The sequence below is a fragment of the Tiliqua scincoides genome, chromosome 7, assembly GCF_035046505.1.
Source record: "Tiliqua scincoides isolate rTilSci1 chromosome 7, rTilSci1.hap2, whole genome shotgun sequence".
Classification (NCBI taxonomy): domain Eukaryota; kingdom Metazoa; phylum Chordata; class Lepidosauria; order Squamata; family Scincidae; genus Tiliqua; species Tiliqua scincoides.
Genome location: NC_089827.1, coordinates 4,804,103 through 4,816,416, shown reverse-complemented (window position 1 = coordinate 4,816,416; position 12,314 = coordinate 4,804,103). Strand labels below are relative to the sequence as shown.

Below are 12,314 nucleotides of genomic sequence, written 5' to 3'. Positions count from 1 at the left end.
ACCATTCACAGCACACCAGTGTGCCATGGCACAGCAGCTGAAAATGGCTACTCCACAAATCACTGAGATTAGGGGAGGTTAAGATTATGAGAAATCTCCCTTGGAAAAAAACATTGTATAGGAGAGTAATCTTCCTATCCCTAAATCCCTACCATTTGTTTATTCTTCTGGAATAAATTTGTCAGTTCTTGCTTTCACTCATAGATGTTTAGTAAAAGTGTCTCCCTCACTTTCACATCCACACTTGATTGCAGAGTTTATGTAATACCACATGTATAAAAGCTTTTCAATTTGTTCTCTATTCAGCACCAGCTATATTACTGCAAACAAAGCAATTTTGCCTTATGACATGGGCAATGTAAACAGGAGACAACCATAGCATGACAATTTGTTGGTGAACCATTTGTGCTCAAATAGTCAATTTGCTCAGATTTTGAACTGCAAATTGGATTAAATGTTTCAGCAGGTATCTAAACTGTAGACTGGCATTCATAAATGCTCTTAGAATACATTGATTATACAAAAAAATTGACAAGTGCACAACTTTATTGTAGTCTCTGACATTTGACAAAACACTGAACTTTCGTTTTAAAAACACACCCTTCTAGCAATAGCAAGTATATTTTAACAGAACAAGCCATTTGCTACAGAAACCACAATTCTCAAGTAGAAATTAAATAAAAAATTAAATACTATCTTTCCCATTACCTGAGCAACACCACATCAAGGTTTAATCCCACAAATGCTGGGATTAGATTTCATGTAATTATCTAAAAATATATTTCTATGGTATATTAAAAGTGAATAGTTGCTATGAACACAGAAAAATCAACTTCCAAGTTTAGAGATAAAGAGTTTGGTGCAGGAGATCAGAACTTCAGAAGAGGAGAATCCAGGTTCTCTTTATTTCCTTCAGGACTAAGACTGATAAGCGGTGAACTCAGATCAATTAGCTAAAAAAAGAAAAAAGTGTTAGACATTTGTCTAAGCTGCAACCCCAAAGCACACTTATTTGAAAGTATGCCTATTGAACTCTCTTCTGAACACAAAATCAGGCTGTCAGTTAATTTGTTCTCATGTGATATCAAGAATCTTCTAACTAATAAATCTGATAGTAATGTATGGCAATCAGGAATGCTTTGGGGCCTGACATTAGTTGGCTAATGCAATATAATCAGAGTCAGGACCTCCTGGCTAAGTTTCTGGATGTGTTGCCACACACGCTTTGGGAACCCCTGAACTAATCTAAAATTAATTCCGAAAGCCACCCAGGGAGGCCAGCAGCAGTAGTTGGAAATAGGGGTGCAGCTTACCTGTCCTGTAGGTTTTAATGGTGGAACTTTAATAATTTCCGGGGTGTTAAAGAAGTCAATGAGAGGCTTGTTTTCACATTCCTGGTTAACAGCTGGCATTTTATTTATTTCAGTGTCTATCAGTATGCCCTGGTTGGAGAAGGCAGAGAAAGAGACAGTGTTTCAGTTATATGATCAATTACTGTGTTTACCAAAATAAAGTGCTGGTTCAAAACAGCATTAGTTCAGAAGCAGATATTAGATGACAGCCACTATTTTTCTATGAATGCCCACAATATTTAGCTTTGACCACTCCCAAGTTAGGTTCAGTTAATTATGCATACTGTACTTGGATGATCCCATATACATTTTTCTGAAAGCTACACAAGCCTAAGATCAATAATTGCACCAATTTATTGTAGTAATCTTCAAAACCTGCATTATTGCTGGTTCTCCATAGCCATAATTTAGATTAATTTCTACAAGGTACAAAACTGCTGAGCATAAACCTAAAATGCTAGAACCATCAACACTATAGCTTTATTGAAGTTCAATGATATGCCACCTTCCTGGAAAGAATTGTCATTAAGATGGAGACACACTAGAGGGTGCTAGCAACATTTGTTTTCAATTGATGCTGTGTTTGCAGCTATAACTTCTGAAGATGCTTTGGATTTTTTCACCCAGTTTAGAAATGGTAGTTTACAAGAAGATAAGAAAGTGCAACCTACCTCCTTAACTTGTGTTTCTTCTGCAGGTTTTTGTTCTGCAGTCCAATCTTGTTCTTTTTCTAGAGAAGTCTTTTCTAGAGAAAAATCAAGTGCAAGAGGTACAACTTGTGGCCAAGACAAGTCTCCTTCTGCTGAAGAGGATGAGCTAGAGGTGAACCGGGTCTTGTTCTCCTTCGTCCATTTAGAACTAAAGAAAGTAATAAGAAGTGGACACTCTCCAAAATAAGAATGGTTGAGTTCTAAAAGCAAACCTAATCTACTTAATTTGCAATTCCTCAAGTTCTAAACATTCTAGCAAGACACAAGTTGACATTATTAAGCTGCTCCATAAGATTCAAGTCTGTAGATATTTTCAAATGGATATACACAAAATAGAAAACTATCCTCATTTCCATTCATCGCATGGTCTTCTAGATTGCAGTGTGGCAAATGCATGTTCTCCCCTACTTGTACATGCATTAGTACAACTATATAGTTTGTTGTCACATGTACAAGACATTTTACAGGCATTTCTTAACATAACATGGCCCTTTACCTCCAAAAAAGAATTTTGCTATCCAAATCACTAAAGGGGTCTTTCAAAAGTCTAACCAGCTTATCCATTTGATTTAACAAAAGTTACTCATGGATTACAGAATTCCCATTTTAAGGTCTTCCAAATTGGCCTTATGAAAAATCTGCCCAAGTTTTAACTGGATTCCAGAGCAGCTAAACCAGTGGCACTAAAGCTCCACCCAAAATTGGACTTCTGTTTGATTTCAGTGAAAGCTAGAGACTAAGGGATTGGCAAGACCAAAAGAATTCATTTGAGAAAAATATACTCCATTGTATTGTTGGGCTTTTGGGATGTTTACCTAATTTGTAGGGACTTTTTAGAAGATACACTACAGGCTCGACGGGCAGGCATAGCATCCATAGACGACATTAATCTGGGCAGAGTTTTGGGTGTCACTGGAATTCCTGAGATTCGATGACCAGTGCGGGTAGGCAATGCAGAATGCTTTATACTGGCTGGAGTCCATGAAGTAGACTTTACAACAGAACAGGAGTTTGACATAGTCTCACCTTCTGATTGTTTGGTAGGTGAGCTGAATGCTACATTACTAGAAAGACAGGCAAGAGTGATGTTAGTTTAAGCATAAAGTACCAATAAATCAGTGAAGCAGATGAACAGCTGTAAAAGTTTGCCTATGCATCCGTAGGCTCAAACCATGGTTTGTGTTAGAATTCAAATCATGGTTGGCATAAATCATGCACTCCCTTTCAAAAGTGGGGAATCAAAGGCAAACTAGAGATTTAGCAGTAAACATGCCATTTCCTATCCCTCCGTCAGTTACGTGCAAACAGTGATCATGTGTTATCTCCATCACAAAACATACAACTAAACTACACTGTGAAGTGTTGACTGCTACGTGACCATTTAAACCAGCAGTGTGGTTCCTCTTCCTCTTACCAAGCAAATCTGATGGGGGGGAAAAATGCATCTACAACTGCTGATATCAGAGACACCTTCATCTCTGTTCTCTTTACCATAGGTGTAAGAAGTATGAAGCAGCTAGGGGCCTCTTATCAAGTAAAAGGCTGCAAGTTTCCTAAACACAGCTCTCAACCATCTGGAAACTTTTGTGTGCCTACAAAGTGGTTTCAAAGGAGGTGAATATAGGCTTGCAAACAAAAACCAGTGCATACAGTGACAGAATATTACCTTCCAATATTGACAGATGACAATAACCCAATTGGTTGTAATACTTTGGCTGTGGCATTTTCGGAAGATACACCTAAGAGAAACAATTCCCAGTTACTTCAGCCTTTCAAGCATAAGCATTAGAAAATTTAAGCCCTCTAGTCAGTCCTTATTCCCCATCACATACCAGTGCTTTTAACTTCCTTTGTTGACAGTGGCAGCATTGTTTTGCTTGTGGGTGTGGAACTTCTTCGATTTTCCAAAATGCTTTTCTGCAACGACTTCTGAAGACTGAGCTCTGAACTCTTAGCTGAAAATGTAGTTTTACATTTGGGTGCATTCACAGAAGCATTGCCTTTAGAAGCACTGGTAGGCTGTTTGCCAGACATATCAGAATGGGAAGCTTGCACAGATGACACCCTCATAGGTCTAACCACAGAGATCTTGCTTGGACCAGAGGAGAGCCTGGAGCTGTTTGCAGAAGCTTTTGGACCAACACTTGCAGCTGGAAGATGAGCGAAATTTAAATCAGTCACTTTTAAAATAGCACCATTAGTCTACCTAGTGCTTTACAGTATTGCACAAGCAAGGAGAGGGTTGGTGGGTCCCTGCTCCAAGGAATTTATATTCTGAATGCCAAACACCGCAGGGAAATGGAGGGAGGGAAGACACAAGACAAGGATAACAGCAAAATACATACACACAAACTTCACTCAATTGCAGGGTGAAGAATAAGTAAAGCCAAAGGGGTGGGTTTGGAGAGAGAAAAGAGTGGAAGAGAGCAGTGGCCATGGGGCAACCATGGGCAGATCAGGTCCTGGGAGGGAAGCGGGATTGGCGGTGGGTCCCCAGTTTCCTTTCTTTATTAGGGTCATGGCACGAAAAATGTTGAACACCACTGACCTAGTCAGTTATGACTTGTAACCTTAAAACTGTTACCTTTGCCTGTTTTTGGAGAAATGGACTGACTGGAATTCAAACTAGAGTTCATGCTGGAAAGCGAGGATGACGACGACGTGTCCCTTTGCATGCGCACATTACTAGGAAGTTTCAGTTGTGTCATCTTTATCCCCACCTGTGAAGACATTAGGATCCCTAAAGAGTGTCTGGTAAGAACACCCAACAGACCCCTACATGATTGATGCATCATGCATTATTTACATAGCACAAGCTATAGATATGGAGTTAACTTCTTTGTAATTTCTAGAACCTTATCCTAATAAGGATACTGAATTATAGAACCAATGTGACATGCCCAGAGCTGCTGTCTCAACATGCTGAGGGTAAAGAAATGATTCAGTTGCAATCGCATGGAAGCATAGCCAATTCAAATGCTCCTGCAATAATGTTAGGGGAGTTTGTTTCAATTAGAGGTTACCTGCATCTAGATTAGTGGTTATGAGCTTTAAAACAAACATTCCCTGGATAATTCTTTCAGATGTATGAATTTCGGGGAAGAACCTGCTTCCCTCTAGCGGCATACTGAAGTCATCTTGCTTAGCAAGCAACCAAATTAGATACAAGTCCATTCTATATTATGTTCTACTTCTACTTAGCAATGGATTCTTTGCTAAGCCTATTCCCTCTCTTTACAAAAGGAAACAGACTTCCAAGGACCACTACCTCAATTCCACAAGTTTAATAAAGTATTGGAATTAAATATCTCAGATGCTACCAATAATATGAGCTAGGGGTTGCACTTAAAAGCACATACCTTACTAGGCGTAGAAAGGGTTCTGTTGACACGCACCGATGAACTGCTACAGAATGATGAGTCTCCAACATGTGAAGTAATGCTTGATTTGTCAGAGAGCAAGTCTTCCGATGACCCCGTACTGTTCAAGTCCTTTCTGCTGGAAGGACTGGGAAGCCTTCCTCGTTTTGTCTGTAAGAGTCAGATTTAAAAATGTCATAACTGGATATAAAATCTCAGTCCATTAATTTGACTAGCCTTATATCTATTCACAAGCCAGTTCTAAGAGCTCCCCAAGTTAGACCAAAGCTTCACCAAAGAGGGCTATTCACAAGTAGAACTTTAAGTGTATAACTATTTATATATTAGCCCCCTAAGTTGTATTTAGTAATTCCAATTTAGTGTTGGACATCAGCTATAAGTCTCTGAACTCAAGAGCACCATAATTTTATGAAATGAATCTGAATCAGCTATAGAAAACTCAGATTCATTTCACTTTAGCTATCAGAGTCAGAAATTCTGTCTGAATTATTTTCTATATTCAGGCTAAACAAAAACTGTTTCATTCCACAAAACCAGCCGCATGCAGCCATTTGTCCTGTTCTCAAGAATGCTAAAAAAGAGAACAAAACACACATTTCTCAGTAAGCTCAAATGAGAACCAGCAGGATATGTCACAGGATTCCTGCTTATTTCTCCAAGCATATCCAGAGGGGAAAATCTTTACCTGTTCCACAGCTGTGTGGCTGCCATTCCTAGAGGTTTTCATAGGTTGCAGCCGGCTCATCTTTGTATTGTTTTTGTCACCGTGTGCTTGTGTTGCAGGCACCACAGCTATTTTGGTTGATCTATCCGTTGCAAGAGGACTAGAAGCATTTATAGGCATTTGGGGAGAATGCAGGTTATCCATTCCTGCAACAGGGAGCTGTGAATTCGGAGTCTGAAGTGAAGGTGGCAGTTGACAAAGTGGGCTTTCCCACACACAGTAAGTTTCCCTTTTAACTGCTTGGGGTTTTTTTTCCGTATCTATGCCCCTCTCAAAAATTTTCAGCTTCAACTTAGATTCTTGCACAAATGTTTCCACGATCTCCTCTTTGCGTTCGTCAAGCAGCCAGGCGCCCTCCCTTTTTGTTTTGCTTCCGCTTTGCAACTGAAGTGCCACCAAGTGAGCCTCTTTGAAGATTTCCACAAATTTCTCCCCAGCCAGTGGGCTCCAAGTCAGTTCCTCCACAGAGAGTGGAGCTTTGTCTTCCGCTGCTTCACAGGCTTCAAGGGACACAGCAATGCATTTCTCTTTATGGCCCATCGGTCCAATAAAAACTTCATCCTCTTGCTCACTAGAAGACAGACCACAAGTCAGACACCTGCCAATCCTTTGCTCTTTAAAAAACACACTTTGCTTTGAAGACTTCACTTACCTTGCAGGAGACAGCGAAAGATTGAAGTCAAATTTCTCATCTGATAACAGGGGAACATCTGAAATTAAATAGTACAGCATTGGTTGCCATTATGATAATCATAACCAACATTCCTCTCTAGTTCAGATGATACCATAACCCTTTTTGCCCACACTGAAGCGCCGGCTGGTATTCTTAGTAACACATCCTTTCATTCTACCAAAAATCATAATTCTAATACATCTTAGGTAGAACAAATGCCCCAATCCAGAAAGGATTATCTGTGATTGGATCAAGGCTATAGGGACCTATCCCCTTATGAAACCAAGCATGTACACAGGTCTAATTATTGGATCCCCACATCTATCAAGACTGGGAGAAGCAGGCTGCATTCATATTCCCCCACCCCCACACACAAAGCAGGTAGTTGACACTAGCACAGACTATTTGTACAGCAAGCTCACATGCAATGAACTGGCCAAGTGAAAGCACATTTACAGCCAATGACAATCTTATGATCAGAGCATTACATTAGTTCTAAAATCAATGGCTTGATGGCGATTATGTTAACATATCACTGAGACCAAACATCAAAGTAATCACTTTAATAGAGAACAGTCAAAACCGCCATTATTCTGCTGTTATTCCCATTTAGCAATTCACTTAATCCACTGTAGAGCTTTTGGTGCCTGTTCATAGCCAACAGTAGAATTGGAACACCACATATATGATATATATCAGTGATGAGGATGATGACAGAGGTCAGCCAAGAGCCAACTCTTAAATAATGGCTATGAAATTACAATATTAAAATCCTTGAACAAGCATAGGATAGGAAGCTGCCCCCCCTCCCCCATTCTTTACAAGCAAGTTTGTAAACAAATTATGTAGTTATAAGAAATATTTATTCTTACACCTCTACTTTTTGTAACCCTCCTCAGCTGGTACTTAAAAATATATCAGGCTAAAAAGATACGACATATGGTGGTTCACTAGAAACAGTAGGAGGGTCAAGAATAGGAAAAGCAAGTGTGACTTAACTAGCAGTGACAATGGCCTACAGCAAGTGATCTGGCTCACCGGCACCAGTGATTTTAAGCTTTTTCCAGGCAAAGTATTGGCACCAGGTTTCTGGAGAAAAGCCCTGCACTGGACACACTGGTTCAGCCTGGTTCTGATGGGCATGTGGCCTCAACCCTACCAACCTCTGACCCCAGCCCAGCCAAGCATCTACTCACTGTTAGAAACGGACTGGGGGCTGGATGTGTAGATTGACCAAGGCAGGCGGGATGCAGAGGCCTATCACTTGGGCACAGGACTGACAATACCTATGAATACCCACCAGTTACTTGTCTAATGAAGCATTTCTACCACCCTGTTGAGCAAACCCAACTTAATTTCAGACCAATCCCACAACAATTAATGTAGCATAACAACTCATCTCTTTAATGACGTTTAACCACCTACCATCCTTCACACACTCATTGAGTTTGACTTCTGACATTTTCTCTTCTGAAGGCAAGCTTGTTTTTCTTTCTTCCATAGTATAACTACAAAACAGTTAACAAAACAGACACGACACTTAATAATAAAATATCTAGATCAGGGGTGCTCAATAGGTAGATCGCGAAGCAAAATGAGTAGATCACGGAGTGGCAACCCCCCCCCCTTCAGGTGCCTCTGGGAGGAAACGCCGGGAGTAAGGCCCATTGTACTCAATGGGGCTTACTCCCAGGTAAGTGTGGCTAGGATTGCAGCCTCACAGCCTAATCCTAGGCATGTCTACTCAGGAGTAAGTCCTGTTATACTCAGTGGGGCTCAAGGTACACCAACATACACTGTACACATAAATGTTATATGTTATGATGGCGTGAACATTGTAAAAAAAACTCTGGTAGATCTCCGGGCCTTGCTGGGTTTCAAAGTAGCTCTTGAGCCAAAAAAGTATGAGCACCCCTGATCTAGATGTTCAAGCGATTATCAGTCTAGTTTGTTTTCTTTGTACCCCCAGATTTTTTGTGTGTGTGCTTCTTTGCACAGGATCAGTGACAAACTGGCCCAAGCATGCAAGCACACACAGGTAGTCCTTGCTTGCACCATCCATCCATCCGTCTCTTCCCATTCCTCCACAGCTTATGAGGTATCAGGCAGGTTTGGTAAACACATAAGAGTCAGTTCCTTCTCTGTAAAGAGCCTATAGGAGCAACCTCACTACCACCCAGCCCCTGGGGAGGAGGAAGACAGGTATTTATTTTTTTAAAAGGCTGTTGACTTCTTAAATATGCTGATGGTCTGATGCTTTGGACCGTCTGTTTTTCTTCTTGCTTTGAGTGTTTAAATTGTTTGGGTATTTTTAACTTTGTAAGACAAGGCTTCCTTGTCAGAATAGAAAGCATTTTAAAACATAAGGGAAAAGGCTGCTATACAATTTATGGCACTTTCAAGTCCCACAATGACAGATTATTCCAACTCTACATGGAGCTATAAAAATCTATATAGTCACCACACATCTAGATTTTCACAGCACTGAAGACTTCTAGGCAGCCACAAATCACAGAGAAAAATTCCTAACGGGGGCAGATCATCCCCAAGTGGATCCATGGGAGTGTGCCCCACATACAGCAACACCTTTGATTTTATAATGCCTGCACACGTGCAGTTGTTTGTCAGCTTCAAACAACTGGAAAACAGATTTACATCAGCCCTGCTGTCAGCTTCGCTAACATGAGCCTGGCCACAAAATTCAAATCACTTAAAAACACAGAAAAGACAGCAACTGAACACTTATTGAATTCCATCCATCAATTCCACACTGCCTTCCATAACATGCATTGATGTTCTTATGCTTATTTCTCTTTGATTTCTGTTTATTTAGGTTTTGCGTGCAGTCGCATGTGCGATATAGTTTATTTACATTTTTCACCACCCAAAATAAATCCACAAGCTCAAGAAGGCTCTGGTTTGACATCCGCCCATTTTTTACCTTCACACACGCTGCGGTCTCTAACCAGACAAACAACAATCTCCTCTGAGCATACGCAGAGTTGATTTCACCCCTGCCCCCAATCATAGCAACTGCAGCCTATTCCCACAATTAATAAGCCAGGCATATTGCCGTGACAGAGGCAGGGTGACCAGTTAGACAGAGTGCTTCTACCTTTAACCAATATATAGAAGAGGAAATTTTGGCTTGCGTAGCTCAGCATGGAAGGTTTAGAAAGCAGCACCCACCAACATACCCTCTTCTATACAATGGTTAAAGGTATCTGCACTCTGACCCCCTTTGTCACTTACATCTGCGTGTGTGAGATGGGGTCTCTGCACTGTTGTAGGAGTGTAAGGGGTGCTGTGTTTGGAGGCCTAGGGACTTTAGCCTTCTCAATGGACTAGTCCTCAATGAAGAGCTAAGTCTCTGTGTGTATTAGTGTATGGTAACCAGATACCATGGAGGGCAGAGAGTGCAGATACCTTTAACCGGTATGACGGAACATACCAAGATCCAGGTCTACAGAGCTTGCGTCCTGAGTACACTTCTGTACTGCAGCAAGTCACGGACTCTTCGCTCACAACAGGAGAGGAAACTGAATGCTTTCCACATGCGCTGCCTCCGACGCATTCTCAGCATCACCTGGCAGGACAAAGTTCCAAACAACACAGTCCTGGAATGTGCTGGAATTCCTAGCATGTATGCACTGCTGAAACAGACGCCTGCGTTGGCTTGGTCATGTCATGAGAATGGATGATGGCCGGATCCCAAAGGATCTCCTCTATGGAGAACTCGTGCAGGGAAAGCGCCCTACAGGTAGACCACAGCTGCGATACAAGGACATCTGCAAGAGGGATCTGAAGGCCTTAGGAGTGGACCTCAACAAGTGGGAAACCCTCGCCTGTGAGCGGCCCACTTGGAGGCAGGCTGTGCAGCATGGCCTTTCCCAGTTTGAAGAGACACTTGGCCAACAGTCTGAGGCTAAGAGGCAAAGAAGGAAGGCCCATAGCCAGGGAGACAGACCAGGGACAGACTGCACTTGCTCCCAGTGTGGAAGGGATTGTCACTCCCAAATTGGCCTTTTCAGCCACACTAGACGCTGTTCCAGAACCACCATTCAGAGCGCGATACCATAGTCTTTCGAGACTGAAGGTTGCCAACAACCTTTAACCATTGTACAGAAGAGGGAATTTTGGCAGGTGCAGCTTTTAAAACATGTTGTCCATGTTGCAAAGTACAGTACTGTATTGTAAGGAGCAGTACAATAATATCCTCTGAGCATGTGCAGAGTCAGTTTCCCCCACCACCAAGGCAACTGAACCAGCCCATTCCCATAATCAACAAGCAAGGCTTCCAGACATATGTCTCTTTTTAAAGAGTTAGTGAGCTCAATTTTAGTGGCTGTCCCCTGGTTCTGCTGTTGTGTAAGAGGGAAAAGAGCAACCCTCTATCCTTCCCCTGCATAATTTTATATGTCTCAAGCACCTTCTTTCTAGACCAAAGAGCCCCAAACACTACAGCCCTTCCTCATAAGGCATCTAGGGCAAGTGCCATCACCACATATTGTGGCAATGAGTTCCACAGGCTAATGACACGCACAAGAACACAAGACAAAGAGGCAGTGCCAGAATGCTTAGCAGGGATACAGGCATCTGGGCCAGATGCCATCACCACACCCTGTGGCAAGGAGTTCCACAGGCTAATGACACACATAAGAACACAAGACAAAGAGGCAGTGCCAGAATGCTTAGCAGGGATACAGGCATCTGGGCCAGATGCCATCACCACACTCTGTGGCAAGGAGTTCCACAGACTAACCACCCACTGGGTAAAGAAATATTTTCTTTTGTCTGCCCAAACTCTCCCCAAGGCTTGTGTTGGCAACACCCAGGATGCGTGTTGGGAGAGTTAGGACAGGCAAAAGATGTCAGCAGCATGTCATTAGCCTGTGGAACTCCCTGCCACAGGATACCCAAGACACATATCACCATCTCTCTTTCTGGAGAGCCAGTGAACTCCCAGCACGAGGAGCGCGGCGCCCGCCCACACACGCCACCCAAACACTCCAGGCTGTAAGGTCCCGCTAACCCGCATCTTCTGACCCGTTCACACGTGCAGAGTGTACACGCGTCAAGGACTTTCAAGGCCAGAAGCAGCAGCCACCGCGGGTGCGGCCACTGGACGCCCTCCTCACTCGCCCAGCGCCAGCCAGACTCCCCGTCGAGCCACCCTCCAGGTCCGCCTCCTGGAGAAAGCCCCAGACAGACCCGCAGTCACATTTGAAATGGCCTCGCCCGCCCCGCAGCCTGAGTCGGCGCCTTCTCATTGGCTGATTTAAACGCCGCTCGCAGCCTATAGCGAATTGTGTGAAGGCATACAGAAAACCCCGCCCCCTGAGCCATTCCAGAGCGCAATGCCTTATGGGAGTTGCAGTCTGACGCTCTTTCGCGGAGGAACGCTCCTCCCAATCGCTGCGTCTTCCCGGCCGCTCTAGGAACACCAAAGAAGCAGGAAACAGGATGGAAGGTGTT

At 42.7% G+C, this 12,314-nt stretch overlaps 1 protein-coding gene across 2 annotated transcripts; it reads right to left on the bottom strand.

Moving 5' to 3' along the window:
• Positions 1-543: 543 nt before the first annotated feature.
• Positions 544-12,018, bottom strand: GTSE1 (G2 and S-phase expressed 1). 2 transcript variants are annotated; one of them, XM_066634097.1, is made up of 12 exons: positions 11,886-12,018; positions 8,265-8,347; positions 6,819-6,876; positions 6,128-6,737; positions 5,422-5,592; positions 4,647-4,782; positions 3,895-4,212; positions 3,729-3,801; positions 2,878-3,126; positions 2,024-2,210; positions 1,314-1,442; positions 544-953 (listed from the first exon to the last, which is right to left on the bottom strand). In XM_066634097.1, exons 2-12 carry the CDS (start codon positions 8,338-8,340, stop codon positions 870-872), a joined length of 2,091 nt encoding a protein of 696 aa, XP_066490194.1. In that variant the 5' UTR covers positions 8,341-8,347; positions 11,886-12,018; the 3' UTR covers positions 544-869. The 2 variants fall into 2 exon arrangements, with proteins under 2 accessions (XP_066490194.1, XP_066490195.1); XM_066634098.1 differs by lacking the exon at positions 2,878-3,126.
• Positions 12,019-12,314: the final 296 nt, after the last annotated feature.

Excerpts from the sequence above, each read along its gene's own strand:
- GTSE1 (XM_066634097.1), bottom strand. The coding sequence starts at position 8,340 with ATGGAAGAAAGAAAAACAAGCTTGCCTTCAGAAGAGAAAATGTCAGAA. Across the intron at positions 3,127-3,728 it reads TCATCTGTCAATATTGGAAG|TAATGTAGCATTCAGCTCAC; the intron begins GTAATATTCTGT and ends CTGTCTTTCTAG. Across the intron at positions 2,211-2,877 it reads AAAAAGTCCCTACAAATTAG|TTCTAAATGGACGAAGGAGA; the intron begins GTAAACATCCCA and ends TACTTTCTTTAG.